The sequence below is a fragment of the Bos javanicus genome, chromosome 10, assembly GCF_032452875.1.
Source record: "Bos javanicus breed banteng chromosome 10, ARS-OSU_banteng_1.0, whole genome shotgun sequence".
NCBI lineage: Eukaryota > Metazoa > Chordata > Mammalia > Artiodactyla > Bovidae > Bos > Bos javanicus.
This window is the reverse complement of record NC_083877.1, coordinates 82,738,749-82,766,629: the sequence shown is the minus strand read 5'-3', so window position 1 is coordinate 82,766,629 and position 27,881 is coordinate 82,738,749. Positions and strand designations below refer to the sequence as shown.

Genomic DNA, 27,881 nt, shown 5'->3' with positions numbered 1-27,881 from the left:
TCACTCATTCTCTTTGTCACTTTTTACTAATTCTCACTTTCAAACTTGGCAAGTATTTCTTCAGCACCACCTATATACGGTGGTAGATTTCATTCTTGGGACATGGTGGCTAAGACAGGCGCTCTGATGGTGCTAATATCAGCTTCACCACAAACCAGAAAGGACCCTGCACAAATGATTTCATCTCTCAATCCCCGGGCATTCTTATCTGTAAAAGGAATAAACAGCAACCAACTTACTGGGTGGCTGGGCGGATCAACTGAGAAAACTCAACATGAGGGACTTTGATCAGAGCGTGGCACAGAATATGAGCTCAGTAAAAAAACAGCTGCCTATAGCTCTTAAGCAAAATGCAAGTAGAATGTTATTGTCACGAGGGCAGTTCAAACTGAATGCAGAGGCAGCTCAGGCAGGTTAGAGGTCAGATCCTATGGGAAAAGCAAGCTTTGTGAGGAAATGCACTTGAGATTCATTTTGTAGGAAACAAAGGATTTTTACAGAAGTCAAGAGTTAGGACACAGAACAGGAGGGCGTATGTGGCCACCACAGCAGTACCTTTGGCTGGAACACTTGACCCAGGTAGGATACTGGTGCAGGCTGTGACCAGGAGGACAAATGTGTCTGGTAGGGTGGGCCCACATTTGGTAAACTGAGGGAGCACAAACTTCATCTATTAGGCAACAGGGCAGCCTAGAAGGTTCTGCAGCAAAGCAGTAGTATGGTCAGAGCTGGCCCTGTAGCCCCTGAGATGGCGGGCAATGACCAAATACTGTCCTTTATTTTTTGCCAAGGCCCAAGAGAACTGATGAAATGGGCCTAAAATTAGTGAGATTTCCATATAGAAAGAATCTGTTAGCCCACCACAAATACTAGCCTCTTTAATTTTAATTGGTTCTTCCCTTCCCTTCAAATACTTCATGAAGAGAGTCACAACCAAATCCTTTGGTGAGAAGAAGTTAAGTGGTCTCCTGGAGCATGCTAGGCTTTTAAAAACTGGAAGAAACTAAAAATAAACTCAATCCCATTGCATCACACAAAAAAAGTGATGCAGAAGCCAAAACACAGCATGCGGTGGTGGCCTCTGTGCTGTGGTTGCTGGTGTGCACCTTCCTCAAGGGGTCTCCAAGACCCCTACCCGGTCTGTACAACTGCCCTAAGCTTCTCTGTTCACGCTCACTCGGTCACGTCTGACTCTCTGCGACCCCACTGGCTGTGGTCCACCAGGCTCTTTTGTCCGTGGAATTTTCCGCGTAAGAATGCCGGAATGGCCAATATTTTAACGCAGGTGGATGGCAGACTGCCCCTTTCCACCACACGGAGGGATCGCCATGAGTGGAGGCAGACCTTGGCCAGACTGGCCATTACCCCAGGTTCCCAACAAGATGCTTATGGGAAAATGTCACACTGATGACCGTGGGGGTGGGTCTAGGTAGCTCACCTGTCTTCAGTATCACTAATTTCCAAATTTTTTACATGTGCGGTGCAACTGACAAATTTTAAAGAAAAATGTCAGTGGTTTCAGATATAAGGGAGCAGGATACACTTTTTTCACCCCTGAGAGTTATTTAAATTCCTGATGGTAAATCTGTCTGTATGGGTTATGTGCCCTCATCGGACAAAGGGCCTAGGACTCCTGCTGCCTTCTCACAAGGCAGGACACGGGTCACATCTGGCTTCTGGGAAGGCCTGCCCCTTGGCAGGTGTGGGGGATGGACAAGGGGTGCTCCTGGAAGAAGCCTCAGGGCCACCATGGGCCCTTCAGATCCTTCCCATAAGGTGTGAGCAGGCCAGGCCTCCCTGGGTGGTTCCTAAGGCAGAACTCCCTTAAAAGAGATAAGAGGGCAAGACCCCACGGCTGGACACATTCAGAAGAACAACTCTCTGACACAGAACAATACGCCCACGGCTCACCTCGCTCCTCTTCCCAGAGAACAACCACTTTTTTCAAGCTCATCTCTCAGGCTATTCCAACTCACCAGATGGTTTCTGCAGCATTTCCTTCCACAACTGCACAGTTCGCCACGATTGTTCCCAGCACAGCAGGCCTCCTGAACTCACCCTCTGTCTCACCAAGGTTAACTGGAGCTGAAGACGGCACAACCCGCTCCTTGGAAACACACTGACTCACCACATGCATGGCCTGGACGCAGGCCAACCTGCAGACTGACTCAGGAGCCCGGTGTGGCCGGCTCTACCCTCAACCCTAAGTCCCCAACTGGAACCAGAGCCCCCTTTTAACCCCAGGCAGCTGTGTTTAGAAGAGCACCCACAAAATGACACCAAGGAAGACCGCAACTACCACTTTCTAAGACCCACTATGTATCGGGCCCGTCCGACGAGCTCAGATGGAACAGAGTAACTGTAGTACTTCGGCTTTATAGCACCCTGGGTTTGTTCCCTGAGTCACTCCACGGTTTGTAAAGGAGAGGGAGCCAGGAGGGGTGCCAGGCTCAGGCCACTGCGTCCCTTTCCTGAACGCGTGAATAGAAAACACCTTCATACTCCCATCTAAAAGCGCATGAGTGCTAAGCTGCTTCAGTCATGTCTGGCTCTTTGGGACTCCACGCGCTGTAGCCAGCAAGGCTCCTCTGTTGATGGGATTCTCCAGGCAAGAATACTGGAGTGGGTTGCCATGCCCTCCTCCAAGGGATCTTTCTGACCCAGAAATCGAATCTGCATCTCTCGGGTCTCCAGCATTGGCAGATGGGTTCTTTACCACGAGCGCCACCTGGAAAGCCCTTTCTAGAAGTCTGAACTTGCAAATCATCTAAAGTGACGCCAGTGCGGATGCCAGAGTGCACTCACTCCTTTGAAGAGCTGGGGGCAAAGCAGGGTTAAGAGCTGGGTGAGTTTAAGTTGAGTACCGCTAGCTCTCTGCTTTATACCTTATCTTGGCTGACAAATAAAATGGCCATAATTCAGTTCCAACCTAATTGAAACCAATGATAGGAAATTCCATCAAGAACAACTCACATTTCACTTTGAGTCAACAGTAGACAGCTTTACTCACAATATAACTTTTATACAGTACTCTAAACTTAGTCAATAAAAAGCAAAAATTCTACTTAAATCTAAGCTTCGGTTCTATGGCTTTATCAGATTGTAGTGTTTCACTTTTACCTGCTTTTTAATTTTATAAAAATAAAACTGATTTACCCAAGCGTGCATTAGTGGATGAATGGATAAACAATGTGGTACACACAATGGAATATCACTCCGTCTGGAAAAGGGGAAAGGTTACGGACTTAACGTGCCCCTTCCCCCACCCGCGTGCACGTGCGCTCAGTCGTGTCTGACTCTCTGCCCGCCAGGCTCCTCGGTCCATGGGATTCTCCAGGCAAGAACACTGGAGTGGGTTGCCATGCCCTCCTCCAGGGAATCTTCTTGACCCAGGAATCAAACCTCTGTCTCCTGCAGCTTCTGCATCGGCAGGTGGATTCTTTACCACTGTGCCCCCCGGGGATCCTCCCACCCTCACTCCTCACCGAATTTATGTGTTGAGATCCTAACCCCAGTGTAATGACATTAGGAGGTGGGGCCTTTGGGAGGTAATTAGGTTAAGATGAGATCATAAGGGTGGAGCCCCCATGATGCAATTAGTGCCCTTATAAGAGGAGCAAGACACCAGAGCTTCCTCTCTCTGTCATGTGAGGACACAGCAAGAAGGTTTTTACAGGCCAAGAAGAGGGTCCTCACCAAGAACCACACCTTTTGGAACCTTGATTTTGGAATTTCCAGACTCCACAAGTAAATGTCTGTTGTATAAGCCACAGAATCTATGGTATTTTGTTACAGTAACCTGAGCTAATAAGCAAGAAGGAAAACTCAACATATGCTACAACGTGAATGAAGCCTGAACACATTATGCTAAAGTGAAATAAACCAATCCCAAAAGGACAAACAATGGATGATTCCACTAACGTAAATCTTCTATTTATGTGAGGTACCAAGACAGTCAAATTCACAGAAAGTAGAATGGTAGAGGCCTAGGGGTGGGGGAAGGGGAGTTTTTGTTTAATGGATACTGAAACAGAAATAGAAGAACTATTTGCATTTGTTTCAACAATATCCTCTAGGCATGATCTTCAAGCCCTGCATGGTGCAGACATCTGCAGAGGAGGGTATTAGGGAGGCTGCAAGCATAGCCAGCTGTAACTCTGTTTACGAAGCAACACTCCATCCAGCTGCTGAAAGCTAAATGCAGTGGAAAAACGAGGAGAGGATGGCATCTAGGTAAAATGCAAAAGGAGCATTGGTTCAGTATGATCTGACATTAAATATTTATAGAAAGCTTGGCAATACTTCATCTATAAAAAGGAGAAAGGAAAATTCTTTTATATGCCAACATGCCTGTTGTTTATGCAAAGCCCCTGAAATACTTAAGCTTTTCTGAGCACATTAACACAGATCAGGGTTTTATTACTAATCCCATACTATGTTTAAACACAATAATGTGTTAAGTTCAGTGTGCCACAGCCAGCTAACTTAATTTCAGTATTATCCTTACACTCAAGCTGATTTTGAGGCCAAAATAGAGATTGCACCATATCACCTGTTTTTGTTAAATATTAATTTTGTCAATTCTTGATGCTTTTGAATTGTGGTGCTGGAGAAGACTCTTGAAAGTCCCTTGGACAGCAAGGAAATCAAAACAGCCAATTCTAAAGGAGATCAACCATGAATATTCATTGGAAGGACTGATGCTGAGGCTCCAATACTTTGGCCACCTGATGCAAGGAGCCAACTCAGTGGAAAAGACCCTGATGCTGGCAAAGATTGAGGGCAGGAGAAGCGGGCAGCAGAGGAGGAGATAGTTGGATGTCATCATCGACTCAATGGACATAAGTCTGATCAAACTCGGAGTTGGTGATGGACAGTGAAGCCTGGCATGCTATAGTCCATGGGGTCAAAAAGAATCGGACGCAATTTAGCTACTGAACAAAAATAAGAATTCTGTCAATAAGAACTTCTCCCACAAATACCATAAAATTCTATACTTGAAAGGCCACCTAGATAGCATAAAGCTCCTATATTTAAACCAAATCTAATCAGACTTTATTCTACTTAGATGGCAAATGGGTCATCTACTCCTAGTGTGTCAGTTTCTCTAATCAATGTATAGGGAGCAAAATTCAGTTAAATAATTCTTGTTAGAAACTCCAAATACCAACACCTTTGAGTTTGTCATAAAAATTGTGAAAAAGGATAATCTGTTCCACAAGTATTTTTTTTTAATTGTTTCTAATGACCTTTAAGTCTGAGAACTTGCATACAATTCAAGAAAACTATGCTTCTACAAGCAGTAAAGTAAGTTTCTACAAGCAGCATATTCAGTTTTCATTTAAAATGAATTGTGCTGTGTCCAGTCATGGTGAATGAAGTAGGCAGGTTTGTGTAGCATGTGCAGAGTAGGCTTGAGGTGGCTGTACACTTCATCCTAAATAAGCTGGCTCTCTACAGTTTAATACAACTTGCCTGACCTGGGGGAGAAAAAAAAAATGAAACAAACCAACCATGTAAAGGCAATACAGCTGACCCTTGAACAATATGGGTTTGAACTGCATAGGCTCACTTTTACAGGAAATTTTTTTCAATACATATACTACTATGTTCATGACCTGCGGACCTGCCGAGGATGTGAGGGTTAAGTAGCTGTAAGGACTTGAGTAGCTGTAGGTTTTGGTATCCAGGGAGGTTCTGGAACCAATCCTATACTGATACCAAGGGACCATCCTTTAGTCTCAGTATCAGGCTTACGCCACTATTGGTAAGATTCAAGGAATGGCAGACTGTGGCATCAGTTTTGACCACTTGTGATACATCCGAAAGGTCCGTATCACTCTACAGGTGGGCCAGGTACAAAGGCAGATGGTACCAAAGGGGCAGGGCTGGGATGAAGGAGGACAGTCAGATGGGGAGGTATGGCCAGCCAGGAGCATCACGTCCATGTTGCAGTAAGGTAATTTGTTCTCAGTAGAACTAGGAAGGGAATGCTTACATTTTTTAGTTTTATTTTACTATGTTTCATGGAGGAAATGATATTCTCAGGTCTATTTTATGACTCTAGGTCTTAATGGAGGACTCGGGAAGTATTCCTGGTGAACATCAGGAGTCCTGAATACTCATTCGGCAAACAGTAGCAATATAAAGTTTCTCAAATAATACCTTCTATGTATGCCTCAAAGTTAAAACGTAAATAAGAAATACTGCTTTACTGAAAGTTAGGAATGATGGGATAGGACATCAAACTTTTACATTTTTACAAGAGAAGAACAGCCATCTAATTCCACACCCTTTAAAATGAAGAGGCAACAAATAATCTGAAAACTTAGAGCTCAGCGTTTGCAAACCCTCCATCGTTAGATCTGAAATCCTAGTCCAGTGTCTTAAAGGACATGTGACACTAAGAGGACTCAGCAGAGGTTAAATTTTCCAAAAACCACTGGTAGCCTCACTTCTGCCACTTTCTTCTTGCGCCTTGGAGAGCCACAGGGCTATTATTACAGTCTTACAGGGACAGCATGAGAATTCCCTATCCTTTGGGTAGAGTTATGGGAAAGGTACACACAAACACCCACAGAAAGAACATCTATAAATGGAGTGATGCATTCTATAGCACTTGCCTGCATCCTAAGAAGATAATAAGCTACAAAAAATATTTTCACTTTCAGAGGTCAGAACATTCAGCCATAAGCTTTAGTTTCTGTTGCAGAAATTAAATTCAACATGGCATCAAAATACATTCTGCTATTTTATTGTATGGAATATCACAGAAAGTAACGTGAAACTGATTTCACTCATAAAATCCTGATGATTGTCTTGGAAAGAAAGAAAATAGCACTGAGAGGAACAAAAGGTCCTTCTCTAAACAACGGTTTCCTAGGTTCATCTTTCAAAATGTGGGCCAAATCATGAGTTCCAGCTAACACACACCTCAGAGGGAGCCAAGTTTGGAATGTGCAGAACAAAGAATTCATTCAGCGATCGCTTGGATGCTTTTCCTTCCCGAAAATAATGAAAGCAAGAGGAGTCCAGATGGGAATGTAGCCACTCTGGGAGAGGAATCTTTTATTGAGATAAATAGCAAGGCTCTGTAAATAAATCCCCAGGATTACATGAGGAATTTGAGAAAGACAACTATGGTTTTTTTGGTTGCCTGTTTTGATCAGATTATTTCTACATGGTATTCTAGTATTTCTGAAATAGTTAAGTGACAATGTTTTATGTCTTTTAAGATAAAAGACATCACAGTGTGGTTTTGAAAATCTCCAACTTTCTGCTCTCAGTCTGAACCAATGACTTCTGAAGCATCGCTGGGACGTTTTCCTTGGCGCCCTGTTCTGGCTGGAGTCAGGCTCACATTGGCTCCATAGGGACCTTTCTTCTTCCCACAGCAGCTTCTGGAACAGAGACTTCTCCCTGCCAGCTCTGAGGGTTCCTGATCCCCTCTGTAGTGTGGGGACCACAAAAACATGCAGAGATATGATCCAGTCAAGCACTGTTTCCAATGATGGGGAAACGGCAGTGCGTGCACAGACAGAAGCCAGCTTCTTCTAGCAGAGGACTAGCAGGTCACTGAGCTAAACTGCAGTCAAGGCAATCTGGAGTATCTGAATTTATAGTACAATGACTTAAAATTACACAGTCCATATGTATTTACATTTTAAGAGTACCTATTCTATTTTAATGTTTGCCCTAGGTTTTTAGTTCACGGTGCTGCATTTTATAGTGAATTTGAGACAAAAATGCTAGGGTGTCCTGGTTAAGAAAGAATTAACCAGTTATGATTTGTGAGGGAATCCACTGTGACTTTCCATTTAACAAGCAACCTTGGTCTGTTACCTTCTAGGATACCTCAATCCCCAGCTCCTGTTAATTACTTTACCCAGGGCTGAGTGTTCTAACATCCACTATTTTCTTCTGCATTCAGAACAGTGGAAAGTATGTTTGTACTATACTAGAGGCTTTCCCTTCTCACAATTCTTTATAACAAAGTAACACAAACACAGACACTCAACCAAAAACCTTCACTGTTGCTACAATCATATCACTAATCCCCTACAAGTCAAAGACTGTCAAAGATGATGATATGGTCAAAGAGACTGCCAAGTTCTAGCTCATAAGTGTGCAATGATGATTTCCGTTGAAACCACAGCAAAATGAAAGAGCAAAGCCTAGATGCCATTACACAGCGCTGAATGCTTTGCTGGAACACATCTTCATTTATCCTGCTGGCTTTGGAACGCTACCATGCTTTGAAGACCACTAGTGCACGCATCTCAGTTTTAATTTTTGATTTCTAGTAAAATACGAGTAGCTCAAACACTGGTACTTCTGGGCCTGGAGATATTTAAATCTGGGGCAGAGATTCAGGGCACACCTAGGAAGACACACTCACCGCCTCTCCAGCGGGCGCCCATCGCTAGAGATACTGCGGGGGATGTTGGCGGCTCTTTCCGGAGGAGGCATCTTCCCGTCTGCCTTCCCGGCGTTCAGCCTCGAGGTCATGGGACTCTGCACCTGGGACGGGACTTGAGGCGAATGAGGCCCCTTGTTGGCATTCCTCTGCCACTTGTTGTTATTTCGAAAGGGAAACTTGAATTCGTAGGAAACCCCTTCGTTCATTTTGTACTCCATCACTGGCATGCGGTAGGTCTCAGAGCAACTCCTAGGGCGAGGGCACAGAGAGAAGAAACATCAATATCGCTTCTGCTTGTTGGCAGAACCACACGGATTCTCACGAACAGTTAAAACGTGGCAAACGCCTCATTTCCGGTTTCAAACCATCTTTCAACCATGAGGCCCTACAATCATTTTCCTTTCAAAAACCAGAATCCTCGGAAGCATTATACCCGTATTTTCCTTTGCTCAGTTCCAAATACTGGACCTGAGGTATGGAATCTTGGACAGACCTATGGTCACCCTGGTAGGGGTGGGGGTGCGGGTGGAGCAGGGCTAGAGTCAGCACTGAGACGTGCGGAGGGACGGTGCCGGACAGTATCTGGGGGAAGCAGACCTCTAAGATGGGGCCTCGCAGGAAACAGGTGGCTTTCCATCCTTAATCACAAGGAAGCTTTAGATCCTTCCCTTATGATTAAGGATCGAAAAGGGTTTCGAATTTCTTGGAATCCCGACAGTCAAAAATAAGTAGGGAGAAATCTTGAAATCCAAATTGAGAGCCAAATTTAGCTCAGGAGGAGAAAAAAAAAAGTGCAAGTTATTGAAATTAGCAATTATCAAATCAAAAATTATCAAATTGCTGGGGAACAAAGCATACTCTAAAATCAGGCCTCCCTCCCACCCCGCTGAAAGCCAAAAATCTCTCATAGCAGGGCCGTCCCCAGGCAGCAGACTAAGTGAAATGAATGGCAGGCACACAACTGTTTCCCATCATTTACCCTCTTTTTGTGCCATCACCCCAACCCCCAAACCTTAAGAAAGGAAGAACCCATCTTCTTTCCCCAAACAACCAAGGAAGGTTCAATCCATCACTGACTTGACTGATAGGCAAATTACTGGGGAAAAAAATCTATTCTCACCAAAGCATTAACTCAAACTGTGCATTTGAATTTCATCACTAAGTGAAAAAAAAAAAAAAAAGACTTTTTCTTAAAGACATTTTGAAGATTGAGAAGCATGTGGAAAATTCTTGAAAGGAAAGGTTAAGAGTAATAGCAAAACAGTCCTTTAAGAGGAAATTTAGAGGCAGCATAAGCAAAGTCCAGACCAGCACTGCCCAACAGAAATACAATATGAGCCACCGACAGAAGCCATGTATGTAATTTTTAAATGTTCAGCAGACACATTACAAAAGCAAAATGAAACAGGTAAAGTCAATTCAAGAATACATTTTATTTAACTCAATATATCCAAAATGCTATCATTTCAACAAGCGATCAATAAATCAGTATTTAGAAAATTAATGAGACATTTTACATCCTTGTAAATTTGGAGTGTATTTTACACTTAAGAGCACAGCTCCTTTGGGACCAGCCACATTACAATGGCTCTGTAGCCACAGATGACTCACAGCTCTTGTACTGGACATGCATGTCCAAAGAGCCTCCAGCTGAAGGCCTGGGTGATCTGGGGAAGGGGCTCTTGTTGGTGGGAAAATGAGCTTGATGGAACGGTCCCCTCTTCTCATGACCTTGCCTGTGTATTTCAGGGTAAGACTCCCAACAACCACAAATGCATTCTCCCTCATCCCCAGGACAGCCGCAGGTTTTGAAAAGCACTGCTTCTGGAGCACATGGATTTGCTGGGGTCCTTGGGTCCACCAGCTTCCCTGGTGGCTCAGAGGGTAAAGCGTCTGCCTGCAATGCAGGAGACCCAGGTTCAATCCCTGGGTCGGGAAGATCTCCTGGAGAAGGAAATGGCAACCCACTCCAGTACTCCTGCCTGGAAAATCCCATGGATGGAGAAGCCTGGTGGGCTATGGCCCACGGGGTCGCAGAGAGTCGGACACGACTGAGTGACGTCACTTTGCCCTCTTCAGCCTCAGCCCAAGCCTCCAACGGGCATCTCTGCTTAGAGCTTCTTTGCCACTCCCTCCAACTCCCGCCAAAGCCTAGGTCAACCCTAATCCGACCCTATGCCCAAGACTCTTCTGTGCCCCTTTTATGCTTGGATGACAATGGCTTTTGAACTTTTTGGACCACAATCTGGGTGAAAGTACATTTTACACCGTGATACAGCACAACCATAAATACACACAACCCTCCTCTGATAGCTTCCATTCTGCTATATTCCGTGTTAATCCGTTTCATTAAAGAAAAAACTACACTGGGTACAACCTCCTAAACGGATTTCATGATCTATTTAAAGCTACGCCCTGCAGTTTGCAGAACACTGTATGGCCACTTGACATTACTTTCAGAAGTTACTGACTTCTTACATAATGAACCCTTTTCTCTGAAATGAGGGATTATCACCTTAGGCTCTGATATAGTATCCAGCTTTGATTCAATATTTCTGACATAAATATGCCATCGCCATGTGGTTGGCTGTTAACACAGGTGCTACTGTAGTATATATGCATCTTTCATTTTTGATCGTACATTATTTAGGGTTCTGGATCAGGAAATATAATGCAAGAATGTTGCAGCTTGCCAAAAAAATATTAACACAAATTTATGATAGTACATGGAAAAGTTTCTCTCCACCTCAAAGTCATGGCGAGCTTTGCTTCTTCTCTGCGACGGTCTATTTAACTTATAAACTCAATGGACCATACCATCTACGCCCCTTTCTGTTGGCTGCTAGGAACCAACACAAGTACAGAATATGTACTGAACTTTACCATGCATCCTGGGGTATTAACTTTTCAAAAATTTTCCCCTAGGCCATGTTTTCAATTTACCTTCCCCATTTCCCTATCCCCCTTCCACACATACACAGAGATCCCCTCACTGAATTTTAATTCTATAGCTTCATAGGCTGATTGCAGCCCATACTGCATCAGGATAGAAAAGTAAGTAAATAAATAAAATAGAAACAATAACAACATAATACCAAATAGACAATATCAGCTTTGGGGCCGTAGTTTCTTTGTAAAATGAAAGACTTGCAATTCATAATTACTCTATTTTCTTCTAGTTCAAGTACTCTTTAAGCTGCATCACATTTAAAACTAAAACTGGTCAAAAGATCCCATTAAGCCAGAGATTTTGTCTTCTCTATAGTCTGTATTTCATCCCCACCACTCTTAGCATATTACTAGAAACCTTCTGCATATTCCATAATTATAGAATTAAGTATGATAAGGCCAAAGCAGGGAGAGAAGATGCATTTACAGAGACTGAAAAGCACAGATTACACAGTGCTAAACCCTTGCCATCCTGCCACTTCTGACTGACCTCCATGGCGGCAGGCCACCACTAGCTTCTGCTCCCTTACTCATCTCTGTAAGATATAAGAATGATATATGGAATCCAGAAGTGGGCAGTACACTGAAGGACAAAGATAAAAAGCTGGCTTTTCATGACATGTATGAAAATTCACAAAGGGATTTGTGTTGTATTACTCCAAGTAAAATCTGGCGTTGAACAACAAAAACTCTTGATGCTTACAGCTCATGACTGGCTAGAACTAATCTGGCTCCGCTATAATAACTGAACAGAACATCACAATACTGGACTCTTGAATCAGAAAAGTTTGGTGCTTGGGGACAGCTATGTCTCTAATAAACCATGTGATTTTGGCTTGGGGAAAAAAAAACAATTTCTTTGAACCAAAGTTCCTCATCTAAAAAAACTAGAGACTTGAACCAGATGGTTTCTAACAGCCCTTCTCACTCTAAAGCAGGATGCTGCTGCACTTTGCAATACTTGTTTTTTAAAAGGAGGAAAAAACCTTTGCAATCGATTCTTACTTAAAAAATAATTTGGTCCCTTTAGGTAACTTGATTTTAGCTTTTCCACTTGAATGGCCCTTGATTGCTTTCCTCAGGGAACTATATACTCAATTATTTTGTAGTAACCTATAAGGGAAAAAAACCTGAAAAAGAATATGAATCATGGTGCTGTACATCTGAAAATAACACTCAATGTAAATCAACCATGCTGCTGCTGCTGCTAAGTCGCTTCAGTCGTGTCCGACTCTGTGCGACCCCATAGACGGCAGCCCATCAGGCTCCCCCATCCCTGGGATTCTCCAGGCAAGAACACTGGAGTGGGTTGCCATTTCCTTTTCCAATGCATGAAAGTGAAAAGTGAAAGGGAAGTCGCTCAGTCATGTCCGACTCTGTGCGACCCCATGGACTGCAGCCTACCAGGCTCCTCTGTCCGTGGGATTTTCCAGGCAAGAGTACTATATTTCAATTAAGAAAATAAATCCAAAGGCTGGTGGCCCTCAGCAGAATGAAGGCCCACCACTCCCATGCAATACCATTCAAAGCATCACAACTGACTCCCCTATCTAGGTATTTCTCATCTTGCCACAAGAATGACTGCTCAAGTCAGTGGTCACGGACACCAAGACATACAGCTGGTTATACACTCCCACTGGTGATGGACAGGGTGGGGGCCGCTCCAGCAGTGCGACATCTCACCCGCTGGGGGGAGCCTTCCGGTGCAGTCCCAGCTAAATCCCAAACCTGTTTCTGCCGGGACTGCTTCCATCATGCCCTCACCCTAGTTGCCCACGCTCACTCTGCAGTTACTAAACCTCTGCAACCCTCATTCTGCTCACGGTTTCAAAGGAAATGAGGCTGCCATGACGACTTTAAAAAAAAAAATCCCGTACATAGTAGGGCCTCAGGAACTTTGCTTTACTTCCCCTGTCCCATCTGCTCTTTAATACACTTTCCTATGGGAGAAATCATGGAGGGTCTGCTTATTTCCTGAGGACAGGAAGAAGAGTTAGACTTTATAGGCGTTGCTGAAGCCCCATTTTATTGTCGTTAAACTGGCCTTTTCATTAAAAAAAAACGTTGCCTTTCTAAAACTAGTGATGCCTCCATGAGCATACATGGATGTTGGTGATTACATACAATCCCCACGCTGGAGCTGGGCCCTGTGACCCTCGGGTCCAGGGGACCCTGAGAAACGTGCAGCTGGGAAGGGAGGGCAGTGTGTTTCCAGGAGGCCTGCTCTTTCTGGCCTTGGAGTGGCAGCACAAGCTGACAGAGGGGAGAGTGACTAGTCAAAGAGCAAAGTAATTAGCTGCGAGCAAAACAGTCGTGGGAGTGTGAAGTGCGGAGGAGAAGGAAAAAAAGTGACAAGAGCATTATCTTATTTTGCTGAAAACTGTAGCAAGGTGTTAATGCTTCAGCTGTTCCTTAGAAGTTGTCTCTAAGGGAGGGAAGGGGAGAGCGGGCGTCTGGTCCTCCGGAGGCATACAGGGCATCATTTCAGACCCACCTAGGGCAGTCGTGGCGTCTCACGTGGGAACCCTAGTGAAAGGGCCAGAGTGCATCTCTGAGGCCCACGGGGCTGTGCAGTGCGCTAACCAGCCCCCTGTCCCACGCCTTCATGGGGGCAGGTTCCTAACACTCTTCTGTCCCATCACTGCCGGCTCCATGGCTACTAGAGGATGACAGTGATGCTCCAGAAGCCGTTAAGGGGAGATGAAGGAAAATACAGCTCATCCACAAAGGCTGTGCTGGAGCTGGTCGGCCTTGGTTTGCAGGATCAGACTCTTGAGCATCTATCCTGGGTGTGCATTCAGGGGTGACATATTGGTCGCTTGAAATCAGCCACAGTGGGAATATCTGCACCATGGGAATCAGCAAATACTACAAACCAAGGTTCCATTGATACACAGGGAAAGGATTTCTGTCCCAAGCATACAAAGCTAAGAGTCTGGATTCTCAAGTTAGACCTGGATTTGCCAGATGAGGCTGGGGAGTTACTAACCTTTCCGACTGTGGGTTTCCTTTAACTACGAGTAATATTAATACTATTACTTCACAGGGTTGTGAAGTATAAAAGTGCTTTTTTCTAGGGCCTGGCAATATTAAGGTAATAACTCAGCAAATATTACTTGTTTTTACCAATACACCACAGCAAATATATCTAGTCTAGTATTTTGCTGTAGACAAACCACCTCCTGTCATGGATCCATTTTTCTAGTAACTACTATTCACAGTTCAATGTCAGTAATGTTGCCCATTCCATCCCATTTCCTCTCACATACACATGTATTTCCCCCTCCCCATGAATTGAAGAGCCTAGAAACACGGGGAAAGACCCCTGAGCAGACAGATGGCGCCTGACGATCACCAGGCTTCCTTTTGAGGAGGTCAGTCCTTAGACCAGCCTCTGTAACTCCGTACTGTGTGTACGGAAGGCTGTCAAGTTACATGAAAAGTGAAAGGCACTCAGTCGTGTCTGACTCTTTGCGACCCCATGAACTATATAGTCCTAGGTATTCTCCAGGCCAGAATACTAGAGTGGGTAGCTGTTCCTTTCTCCAGGGGATCTTCCCAAGCCAGGTCTCCTGCATTGCAGATGGATTCTTTACCAACGGAACCACCAGGGAAGCCCAAGAATATTGGAGTAGGTAGCCTATCATGTCTCCAGCGGATCTTCCCGACCCAGGAATCGAACTGGGGTCTCCTGCGTTGTAGGTGGATTCTTTACCGGCTGAGCTACCAGGGAAGCTCAGGCAAGTTACATAGCTTGGTTATTTTCTCCAGTTTGTAAGTGCCTGTTTAAATGTATAGACTATTACATAGACAATTCACAGGAGAGACTACGGGATGGAAAACAGTCCAAAGAAAGAGAAAGAGGATCACAGAGCACTTGGAGAGAGCTCCAAGGACCTGGCTGCCTTTCCAATAGCACTCAAGAGTCATTCTTGAATTACAGTTAAGCAAAATACTTAACATTAATACTATGTGCTTAAGGAAATGAAGGTAGTTTCAGAATAAACCCTCCCTGCCCTCGAAATAGCTAAAACAAAACGTTCGGGATAAAATTTTGGTTTCCAGGGAAATCCAGTCATCAGAAAGGGAGCAGTTCTTAAAACTATGAGAGAAGGGGATTTTCACCACACTCTGACATCGGCACATCCACCTAGGAGATACGCAGTGCTAAACACTATCCTGAGCACAGTCTGGTCTGTAACACTTGGTCTGAGCTAAACACTATCCTGAGCACAGTCTGGTCTGTAACACTTGGTCTGAAGAACTCAAGTCCGCAGATACTGCCATTGCTGCTTCCTTTTCAAAGGGCACAAGTAACCCATCCTAACTGTTTACACATTCTACCACCTGACATTCACTAATCTATAAAAGCTCAGGTGCAGGACTGGTCATGTTTTTTTGGGGAAAATAACATAAGAATATTGTCTTGGCCTTAGGAAGCCTAAGCATTAATTGCTAAAGCTTAAGAGAAACTCTTAGAAAATAGCGGGTTTAAACCAAATTAACGGATTGGGGGGAAAAAAAAAAACCACTAGCAAAAATAGCATGTGCATGCTCAAAGGAGAAAAGAAACAGTTGATTAAATCTGTTCCATCAGGAAATCTCCCCAGAGACAGAGAAATTAAATTTTCAACAGTGCTGCAGGCTTGGCAGAAGCTGGGAGGGGCGGGGAGCTCCTGGGCTCCCCTCTGTAAAGTCGGGGAACTACACTGCCCTGGCATTACGAGCAGGACTAGCTTGTCTGAAGTCGATTTCTGACACATGCAGACGCACTTAACAAAAAGCTTGGGAAGTCACATTCAGCTCTCCAGGCTGAGACAGCAGGGGTCAAAAGCAGTACTTCAAGAGTTCTGGACAGCAACTGGCTACAAATGGGAGATGCAGGAGAATCAGGGTCACGGAACACAAAAGAAAAGCGTCTGACACTTTGTCATCATGAGTGTCTCTTAACATCAAATATTCCATGTTTCTCAGCTACTGGTGCAAGATGTTTAAAGGGGATATTTACCAGACTTCTCTGTCTATGATGGTGACTTTATATACCCAGAGACGTAAATCCTGGGAATGGTCCAAGCTGGTGATTCTTTCCAGCTGCTGTTGCCACATGCTGAAAGGGAGCTGTATCCTGAGTCAGACCTTCTGTGGAGGGAACTTTCAGCATAGCCTGTAACCGAGCGCTCTTCACACGCCCCCTTACACTCCCACCTAGTTGGGGAATGTTCTCCATGGTACATCAATGGCCCTGGACTCTCAGACCTACCTCCGCGGGGTGCAGTCGTCATGTGGGGGGATGATGACGACCTTCACTGTGACCGATGTTCTCAGGAGGTCGATCATCTGCTCGTGGCTCAGAGTGGCCACGGCCACCTTGCAGATCTCCACCAGCCGGCTGCCCTGCCTCAGCCCTGCCTGCCAGGCATAGCCGTAGGGCTCCACATCTGCCACAATGCCCTCGTAGTTGACGTGGAAGCCGAGCTGTCCCAGCCCATTCCTTCGCAGAGTCATCTCCACCGATTCACAGCCTTTTGACACGAACTAGACAAAGACACAAAAGACATCACAGTCTGATGAACCCACTATGGTCTTAAGTGGTATGCGTGGCCAGCAGGGTTATTTTTGAATACCCTAATGCCAGCTGAAGAGCAGGCTGGTTATTTTGCCTTCACTAATCTCCATTCATTAGGCCCAAAGGAACACACTTGTTGTGTCCAAAGAACTCAATGGCTTCTCTGAAGTTACAAGGAAGCCTCTAACAGAGACCTACAGGGAGCTGGCAGTGAAGAAAAATGGGTGTTCTGCTATTCATTTTGCCCTTAAGACATTCAAAGCAGCAGATACTCAATCCAACAACTGTTTTCACCAGCTGAAGCAGACTGGCTGGGCTACATCATCAGTCACCACGGCAATGGGATCAGGTCACATGCAAATGAGTTTCCAACAAAGATGCACAGTGAGTGTGTCTTCCCCCACTTGTTCTGCTACTTGTCCTGCTGAAAAAAATGATGGGAAGCGAGCGTGACATAAACTCTGGATTCCTTCCCACCATGAAGGGAGTTTTCAGAGGACCTAATAACATAGGACGGGGTTCTGTAACTTGGCTCTCGCCTGCATGGAAAGCTTGAGGAAAGGGAACTGGAAGAAAAACACTGACCTGAAGCCTTTTGACAATCTCTTTGATGTCATCATTGTTAACAAAACTCTCCACCGATACACATTCGCCTCGCTCGTAGAAGATTTTGAGGCTGGCGTCGGTTGAAGTCCACCCTATCACATCTCTGCAGGAACAGTTGAAAACCACACTCTTTGTTTCCTGTTCAATGAGTACAATGAACTCACTGGAGACCCCGAGGAGGCAGTCTATCTCCATCGCCTTGGTGTAGTCCTTGGCCCGCACGGCCCACACAATGGCTCCCACGCTACTGAGCTCGGCTCCTGGGTACGGCTTAGACTTTTCCTTCTTTTTGGAGGCCAGAGAAATGAACGGGAACTTGCCGGATGGGTCAATAGGGGTGTTGGTGACGTTCTTTTCTGCCAGGTCTTTCAGGTATTCCTGGCGGGTCCGCGTTGCCATGGCCCTGAACTTTTCCGACTTATGAGCAGCATTTTCTGCATTAATCACTTTGGCCAAAAGGAAGTCCCTGAACACATTTGACTTAGGGAAGGTGACCCCTTTCGGGATGGGAGGTCCAAAAGAAGGCACATCTCTGGACCTGGTGACAGCCACACTAAAGAGACAAAGAGCAGTGAGAAAGAGGCTGGTCAGTATTTCTCAGACTCACAGCAGGAGAATAAAATACACTTTCTCAATGACAAAGATATCTTTCAAAAGGAAAATAACTGTCATCTTCCCACAAGAAACAACACACACTTCTGCTTAACATGAGCATACGTTTCCATTCAATTGTATTTAGGACTTACGAAACAACATTTTTTCTAGGTCAAAATACCCAAAAACTTAAGGTAAAAACTTTCATTAGCAGGTAGTAAATCAACCATAACTCTATGAAAAAACGATTTAACTGTAATATTCTTTACAAGAAACATTTAAAATACTTGGTGATTATTCCCAGGTGGGGAGGGGTGGTTACTATAAACACCTTTCAGAACAAGTATAGGTTTTATAGGGGCTTCCCAGGTGGCTCAGTGGTAAAGAATCCACCTGCTAATGCACGAGGAGACACGGGTTCGATCCCTGGGTTGGGAAGATCTCCTGGAGAAGGAGATGGCAACCCATTCCAGTATTCTTGCCTGGGAAAACCCATGGACATAGAGGCCTGGTGGGCTACAGTCCATGGGGTCACAAAAGAGTCAGATATGACTTAGCGACTGAACAACAACATAGATTCTGTAGGAACACAAATGCAGCCCCCATTTTAGACAGGATGACCACAGAAGTCATCTTCTAATGCAAATATCCAAAGATATGTATACAAAGAAGAGGAATGGATTAAAAGAAAATTAAACATATTATTTTTTCCTATGTGTCAGGCCTGAAGCAACCAGATCAAAAAGCATGAGTTTATTTTTTTTAATTCTCTCTTATTAAATTGCTTTGGCTGCACCAAATACCTTGCTGGATTTTAGTTCCCCAAGCAGGGATTGAACCTGGGCCTCAGCAGTGAAAGTGCCAAGTCCTAACTACTGGACCACCAGGGAATTCTCCCATAAGGATAATTTTAAAATGAAACTTGAAATTTGGATAATAGAAAAGGATTATAATTTTTATGTGGTAATACCAGATGCTTACTCCTTGGAAGGAAAGTTATGACCAACCTAGATAGCATATTCAAAAGCAGAGACATTATTTTGCTAACAAATGTTCATCTAGTGAAGGCTATGGTTTTTCCTGTGGTCACGTATGGATGTGAGAGTTGGACTGTGAAGAAGGCTGAGCGCCGAAGAATTGATGCTTTTGAACTGTGGTGTTGGAGAAGACTCTTGAGAGTCCCTTGGACTGCAAGGAGATCCAACCAGTCCATTCTGAAGGAGATCAGCCCTGGGATTTCTTTGGAAGGAATGATGATAAAGCTGAAACTCCAGTACTTTGGCCACATCATGGGAAGAGTTGACTCACTGGAAAAGACTTTGATGCTGGGAGGGATTGGGGGCAGGAGGAGAAGGGGACGACAGAGGATGAGATGGCTGGATGGCATCACTGACTCGATGGATGTGAGTCTGGGTGAACTCCGGGAGTTGGTGATGGACAGGGAGAGCTGGTGTGCTGCGATTCATGGGGTCGCGAAGAGTTGGACACGACTGAGCGACTGAACTGAACTGAACCAACAGTGCTTTAAAATCATATTTTTAAATGAAGCTGTTCTTTAGTCCAAATTCTCTACTTTTGGTATTTGATTCTGACAATTGGTGAGGAAAATATGTTCCTTTCTCATTCCTTTAAGCAAGATTGAATTAAGAAAGCCTGTTCCAGTCACTTCCTTTGCATCTATATTGCTAAAATTGGGTCCAAGACAAGGATCTACAAGTATCTATACTAATCTATTATTTTTAATCTCAAAAGGAAAAGGACTTAAGTTTTTTCTAAAACAACAACAGGAATTAAATGAAAGTGGGGTGGTTGTGTGTTTTATATCATATTTTAAGATCTCCTTCTAGGACCTGAGGAAAGTTTGAGAGGACTGGAAATGATGATTCTAACAGATCAAACATCCTCTTTTCAAATTATCCAATTATTTAAAAGTGACTCAATTATGCAATTGTACTAAAAATACAAAATCTGTTTCACTAGAATTCTCAGAATCGAAAGGACATAATCAAAGAGCATGCAACTTTCATATTAAACTTGCACAATTTCTTCTTTATTTAAAGGGTTTGCTTGAAGATACTTGGCTTCACTTTTCCAAAAATGATTATTGCTTGTGAAAGTAGAATAAAGAAAAATCAGCATCCTCAGGAGACAAATTATATATTTTCTCAGAATATGCCACAAGGTGGCCTATTTCTGAAAATGGCTTTTTACAAATTTATTAAAAAAAAAAAAAAAGACTACCTAGTTCATTTCATGACAAAGAAAGGTGGCAGGCAACATCCCATTTTCTAACTGGCAATGAGAATTCACAGAAACCTCCATCTGCATGATAGCTAATTACATCAGTATTAGAAAGGCAGTTTTTCCTGTCTAATGTGAACTGTCTGGCTTGAATGCTGACAGCTGTATAATTTTAATTTGATTTTTTTTTTTTTCAAGTCAAGCAGATGATGCTAAAATCCAGATTCACTTGCTTTTCTAAGAGGAATCCCAGAAGGACCCAGAAATACTTAATATCTTTCCTTTTTAAATGGACAATTTCTTCTCTTGCTAATTTCATATCATTATTTTTTCTCAGGAAATAGCAGAGATTTTATTTTAAACAAGGAGAGAAAAATGCTTAGCAGAAAGTGCTGATATGGGCACCATGCATCCACTTGCCCCTTAAATTCACGGGTTGTCTAATAGATCTATTTATTAGCTAATAGAACGTTAGACAAACGTATATTGAAAACCCTCCGATAATTAGAAGACTCAAGAATGAACTATGAGGGAAAAAACCTGAACCCTTAACATATAATTATCAGTGATTCATCACGGTAGGGAGGTAAATGATACAGACACTAAAATCAGCTTTGCATCATTAGAAATAGAATCCTTACAGAAGATGAGGAAGATGATACCCTAGAATGCTCTTTTCAACAAAGGGCTTTATGTTGGGTAAATCTAACTTTCAAGGTTTTCTACAAGGTTAAAAGCTCATTAATTTAGATGCCACCAATTCTGAACTCTTGATAATAAGGTCTGTTTTAAGCTAAGTAGAAAGAATTTTTTTTTGCCTTCATAAGAAAAGAAGCCTTTCTAGAATTTCAGTGTGCTATATATAGATACTTGAGATGAATTAATTATAAATGGCTTTTGCTATTTTTAAAAGCACATTCCAAAGAGCTTCTTGGCCATACTTAGCCTAGTATGCAATACTGTATCTCTTGAGAAATAATACATTCTTTAAAATCATAGCCATGCCTTACATGCTCAGCACTGTCAAGGACTAGGAGGGTTATCTACTCAAGTGGGTTATCTGGATGACAGACAGAAGATCAAAGGCTGAAAGGGTTATGGAAAGTTAGCAGTGGGTGGGGGGAAGATACTTAAGAGAAGTCAGGGTTCCTCAAACTCTTGTCAACAGAATCTTGAGTTTCATCTTAACATTCATCTTGATTTTGCATTCCACTGAAGAGTATCTATATTCATTTTAACACAAAAATCTGTTCTGTTCCCCTCATCTTGAAGCCACTGAGGGACCAGGAAGGCGTTCTCTTTCACTCTGTCGTTTGACACATCCCTGAACCTCCGTTTGAACAGCTGGTACACATTCTTCACCTCTCCAGGAAACAGATTCGGAGAAGTACAACAATTTGCCCAGAGCTTGTTCGAGTGAGCCAGGATGGGAATCTGAGCTTCTGGATAACCGGCAGTGTGACAAGACCACATTTACTCCCTGGGGCTATGTTTTTAAATTTCCACCTCTTAAGGTTCTTGCGAACGGGACCGTCTACAAGAGTCACACAGCCAAAGAGATCACCGTTAGGCTGCTGCCAGTGGGCCTGGGCCCTTGCTGGCATCAAAGACCTTGGATGAAGTCGCAAGCTGATACATGGGAATGTTGCAGAGACATCTGAACAGAGGTCTCAATGAAAAAGAGTGAGAAGAGTAAGACTCTTGAACTTCTGAAGCACCATGGCAACAGCAATAAAGAATGACATTTAAAAGGAAGGGGACTTAGCATCAAAACTGTCGAGTTTAGAAGCTCAGATGAGACTGCCAGCTTGGGGAGCTTTCCAAGAAAGCAGACCTTGGCAAAGGCCAGGAAAGATGAGCAGCAGAACAAATGGGTACCCACCGTCCCCTCCCTGTGGGATCTCTACTGCTAACAGTCTTCAATCACCAACACCTGACTATATGCCAGGACCAAGGGTGAGATGTCACAGGCTCAGTCTTCCAGAAGCTCAAAGCCTGGTGTGGGGCTACCTCTGCTGGGCTGAGCACTCTGCTGGGGAAAGTTCGGCATGCTACTGGAACACTCAGGAAAGATACTTTACCCAGTCCTGGGAGGTCAGGGGAGCCCTGCCAGAGAAAAGAGCAGGCATTCCTGGATGAAAGTGGGCCAGGGTGTGTGTGAGAAGAGGCACTCTTGCCCAGAGAGTGGCATGTGCAGAGAGGAAGGGCTATTAAGTAGCCCCATGATGGGGGAGGGGGTGGGGATGGGAGGACTGGGAGAGGGGCCAGCGGATGCTGAGGGATAAGAGAGGCCAGACCTGAAGGATTCCATGTGGCAGGCTATGCCGGGGAGTCTCAATATTGCCTAAATGGTTCTCAGCACCAAGAGGGACATTTTCAGAATCTTGTCATAGAAAGGTCAGCCACACGGGACAAGAAGGATGCTGATTAATGATGGCTGGGATAGACTTTCTGAAAGAATCTCACCACGTGACCCACTTTGATTTTTCTTCTGTGAGACACAGTTGATTTTCCAACTGTGAGACACACAGTTGAAGCTTGCATATTTGTTTATTTTTATTCAAGAGAAGGAAAGAAGAAAGGCATGGTCATTTAATGTACATATACCACACTTCCCTGCCTACATCAGATACTTAGGGCATTTTTAAGTTGGGGTCAAGCAGTTTTCTACTGCACAGAAAGGGAAATTTAAGATCTGAGATGTTTAACGGTCTGGTCTGGTTCAAAGTGCTTTCTGCACTACATCATACTAACTCATTTCAACATTTACTACATCTTAACCACTGAATATGGAAATCTTCCTAAGAGGAATAATATATATATATCTACTTCCTAAACATAGCTCCTGACCACAATTTAACATCTGTTTTGAAGATGAGTATTTATTAAAACTACTTATTACAACACTAGTTTTAAAGTTAGCAATAATTCTTTAGTTTCATCAAAAAGCAACTTTCAACTGTTAAAGATGTTCTAAAATTTTTAAATAGTCTGCCTGAAATGGATCTAAATAAGGTTCATACATTACAATTAATTAATTTTATCTTAAAATTTTGAATTCTGTTAATGCTCCTCTACTTTTTTCACTTCACCTCCCCTTTACTTCTTGCAATGTACTTGTTGAAGAAACTGGGCTATGTGTTCCAGAGTTGTCCAGAGCCTGAATTTTCCTGAATAAAAACATGTTGTGTGGTCTTTTATATTTCTTGCAACTTGGCTTCTCTAGATGTTTGATCAGATTCACATTCAATTTTGGAAAGAGGGTTAAGGCTGATTCCTAGAGGGGGTTGTGTTCTTCCATTATGAGACACACATTTGTCTCTTTTTATGATATTTGCAGTCTTTGATGATCAATGCCTAGATCCATCCATTCATTAGCTGTTTAAAGCAATGGTTGTAAAATTTCTGCACTGTGTTTTTATAAATTGAGGCCCTTGGGGTGAATGGCGTACATTTGGTTGTTTGGTCCCAAGTCAAATGACCTTGGATTGCTATGCTTATTAAATCTGCACATTAAACATGACTCATTCTTCTGTATCTCCCTTATCAGTCATCACTTATTGATGCTTTCAGTACATCCTTGCCACTAAATGGTTCATCTTTTTGATTTGTTGCTTCTAATCTATTCTGTCAACTGAAATCAGACAATTAAGCTCTTTGTAATGACACAAGTAAAATAATAGAGACCAGAGGGCTCTCTTATCAGGTATAGGGATAAGCTTTAGTACTCAGACTTAGAGATTAATTTGAGTTCTTGGCTATGTCTACTATTCAAGGTTAACTAGACTTTGGAATTAACTTGGATTAGTGAGTTTTTCCTGTATGAACAGTCTATCATAGTTCCCAGGGTGGGACAGCACACATTATTTCAGAGTCTCATTTCCATATTCACTATCGGGCTTTTTTCCCCCCTCTCTGCTCCCCTGTTAAATCCTAGAGCCTAGAATACTGCCTAGGCACATTTTGATTAGGGCTGCAAAGAACTAGTGAAAAATAAATGAGTAACAATAAACTCTAAATTTTACGTTTTTGTATATAAATTACTTCGCATGTTGACAATGAATAAGTTTTCCTAAAAGTCTATTTACATACCGTTGTCTGAAGGCCTAGGATTTCAAGGGCCTCTACAGCCCGCTAATCTCTCCAACAACACAGCCTTCTCACTGCACTTGCCAGCGTCCTTCCTGTGTTTATGTGTCCATCTGTACCGCTATCCACCCCTGACTCATAGAATTATTTCTAATTTGCCACTGAATTCCACCATCTGTGCTACGCAACATACACTGAATCCTATCTTCCTGGCTAAACGTTCTTTGTATCTCTAGCCTGTATTGACCCCAGAATTCTCTAACAATTACAGCAAGACACTCCTTCGAGGAACTAACTGTCCACACTCTGGGTACCAAGTGGATGTCAGGAAATAAACGTCGACTGTTCACAGTGGAGAAAGCTGGGAACAAGAGACTTTAAATGAGGAAAAGCATTTGAATATTCTAACTACATCTCTTACAGATACAATTAAAAGTAGATTTAAATAAAATTTGTGTAAATTAAATGTATCTCCAAGCTTTCCCACCAGAGTATCCCTAATGAAAGAGGTCTATGAATTCATATCCCTAGTACTTTGGGGGAGGGACTGGGGTATGAGAAAACCCCACATGTATGAAAACTCTTTGAAGACCCACATTTTAACTTAAAATTGGTACAAATTTTCCATTCTACTTCCTAATACATTTTCGTGAGAAAATAAACCTTAACATCCCTTTCCCAAGCATTAAAGACTACAAGCAAGGTACCCTAGTTATTCTGGGCCTATAAACATCTGGCATCACCACATACCCCAGGAAACATGTCGACCTGAATTTGAGAAGGACTGAGAAAAACCCAGGTACCCAAAGTTTTTAACAGGAAAAGATCACTAGTACTATAGTTCCAAAATTCACAGTGTACTGGGTCTTCAAACAAGCTTGGCAACTAGGGAATTCCGGGCTAGCCCATGTCTTGTGAGCTGGGGTGTCCAGTGTCCTCCTGCAAAGGCATCCAGCATCACAAGGTGGGCTAAGAATATGCAGTCTCCAGGTAAGAGATTAAAAATGAGAGAGAGGAAAAAAAGAGCAAGCAAAAATCATGATTCTCAGGCTGGGGAGGAGAGTTTGAAAAGAATAAAACAGATATCACTTCCTCCACCACTCAAGTATTGAAGACGGCTCAGACATCTTTCCTCCTTATATCAGTGTATTCAGACTTGCCCTGGACACACTTCAGTGGCTATTAAGCACTGAAAACGTGGCTGGTATGGTCAAGGGGTATTAAATCATATTACATTTTAAAAACTGTCACTTGATTCAGTTTTCCAAGTCTTTTAAAAGTATGTTTGGAATAAGCTATCACGAATGTACTTTTCCAACTGCAAATTTTATGAAATCTAAATACATATTATTTCCAATGAAAATTGAGCATCCTAACTGAGGCGAGCTGTAAATTAAAAATGCACTCGAGATTTGTCTTGGTCCAAAAATACGTAAGATTTCTCAATAATTTTTAAAATTTAAAAATTATATGTTTAAATTATAATATTTGGATATCACAGGTAAATAATATCTATTATTGGGTCAAAATACAGTCCATGGGGTCGCAAAGAGTTGGACACGACTCAGGGACTCTCACTTTACATTGGGCAAAAATCTACTGTTAAAATTAATTTTACCTATTTCTTGTTACTTTAAAAAATATGGCTATTGGAAAATATAAAATGAATATGTGACTTGCACTATATTTCTACTGGACAGCAATTCACTAAGACAAAGACCTTTAAAAGAAGAATCTCTTTTCAAAAGAAAGTACATAGCTTTCCATTCCCCAAACATCCTAGAGATGATTCAAAACAGGATTTAGCTTTCTATCCACAAAGTTGTATGAAATCCTTTGCAGGCATCCAGTACACAGCATGTTTCCATTGCTTGGGTGTAGTTTCTAACCTCAGTCATCCATCCCAATTACAGTCAAATGTTCTGCATTAATTCTTTCCTTCTACACCTAACTAACACAGCTTTTGGAGACCACGTTCTTGCTAAGAGGCTTTAGATCTAGGCTTCTTTTGCTTGAGTTTCTACCCACTGAGTCCAGGAAACTACAGACCTCCTTGGTTTGGAGTTTTCACAAAGACTTGGCATCCAAGAAATTCTGGAACGGCCTGCAGGTTGGTAGTAGGGGCAGCAAAGACCCTATTTCACATGGCATGGAGTGAGGCAGCAAGGTAGAGTGGTTAAGAGACAAGACTCTAAAATCAGACTTGGTGCATTCAAGCCTACAGTCTGCCAGCTGACCTCAGGCAAGTTACCTATCCTCAAGCGCTCAAGTTTTCTCATGTGAAAATGGGGATTAAAACAGTACCCACCTCGTGAAAGTGTTAAGTCACTCAGTCGTGTCTGACTCTGTGTGATTCCATGGACTGTAGCCTGCTGGGCTCCTCTGTCCATGTGATTTCCCAGACAAGAATACCGGAGTGGTTTGCTATTTCCTCCTCCAGGGTATCTTCTCAACCCAGGGATTGAACCTGGGTCTGCCACATGGCAGGTAGACTCCCTACAATCTGAGCCACCAGGGAAGCCGCCTCAGAGGTTTTAAAAATGGAATGAGGTAATAATACAAATAAGATACCTAAACTAGAGCTGGGCTTATAACCGGGGCTCATCAGACATAGTTACTGTGGAATAGGGAGGGATGATGGCAGTCAGTAGAAGTAACCTTGACTTGTTCTGTTCCCTGAACTTGCTTGTCCTCCTATAATTAACTTGCCTTACCCCTAGGATTAGACAGTTGTAGATTTCGCAACAAACCAAATAGCAGCCTAAGTTGGCCACTTTCTGTATAGATGGCTACATTAAATAAAAAACAACTATTCAAAATTAACAAAGCCTTGTCTCCCAAATTTCAGGGATGCAAAACTACAATAAACTTTCATATTCTAAAAGGACAGATTCCTCTTAGGACATCTTACTCATGCTACAACATACTCAAAACATCTTCTTGGCATGACTCTCATGTCAATCCAGCATCACAGGTTCTTACTCTCTTCAACACTAATCCCCTCCAGGATTCCTGCAGAGGCCACTGCAGGTGGATCTTGAATTCTGTAACTCATGAGACTACATCAATGAGGGACATGGAAACAATTCCACCAAACACTTAACAAAGCCTCTACGACTGATCAGAAATGTTACAGTGAATCAAGTCAGCCTGAAGCAAAGGTTTGGGATTTTTAAAATATAATTAAAAAAAAATTAAACTTCTCTTCCCTACTCATTTGGTTTCCCTTGTGGCTCAGCTGGTAAAGAATCTGCCTGCAAAGTGGGAGGCAGATAGAACCTGGGTTCGATCCCTGGGTTGGGAAGACACCCTGGAGAAGGGAGAGGCTACCTACTCCAGTATTCTGGCCTGGAGAATTCCATGGACTGTATAGTCCACAGTCCATGGGGTTGCAAAGAGTTGGACATGACTGAGCGA

The 27,881-nt window shown here is 43.1% G+C and overlaps 1 protein-coding gene and 1 non-coding gene across 23 annotated transcripts in view; both read right to left on the bottom strand.

Annotated features, from left to right (window-relative positions):
* Window positions 1-27,881, bottom strand: part of SIPA1L1 (signal induced proliferation associated 1 like 1) — a 520,024-nt gene that overhangs the window by 54,055 nt on the left and 438,088 nt on the right. For all 22 annotated transcript variants that reach the window (XM_061429305.1, XM_061429299.1, XM_061429298.1 and 19 more), the window contains 3 exons: window positions 17,520-18,093; window positions 16,629-16,903; window positions 8,399-8,668 (listed from right to left, as the gene is read on the bottom strand). In XM_061429305.1, coding sequence (XP_061285289.1) covers window positions 8,399-8,668; window positions 16,629-16,903; window positions 17,520-18,093 — 1,119 coding nt within the window. The remainder of the gene's footprint in view (window positions 1-8,398; window positions 8,669-16,628; window positions 16,904-17,519; window positions 18,094-27,881) is intronic.
* Window positions 18,953-19,024, bottom strand: TRNAE-UUC (transfer RNA glutamic acid (anticodon UUC)). Its single transcript has one exon. It is a non-coding gene; the product is annotated as a tRNA-Glu (tRNA).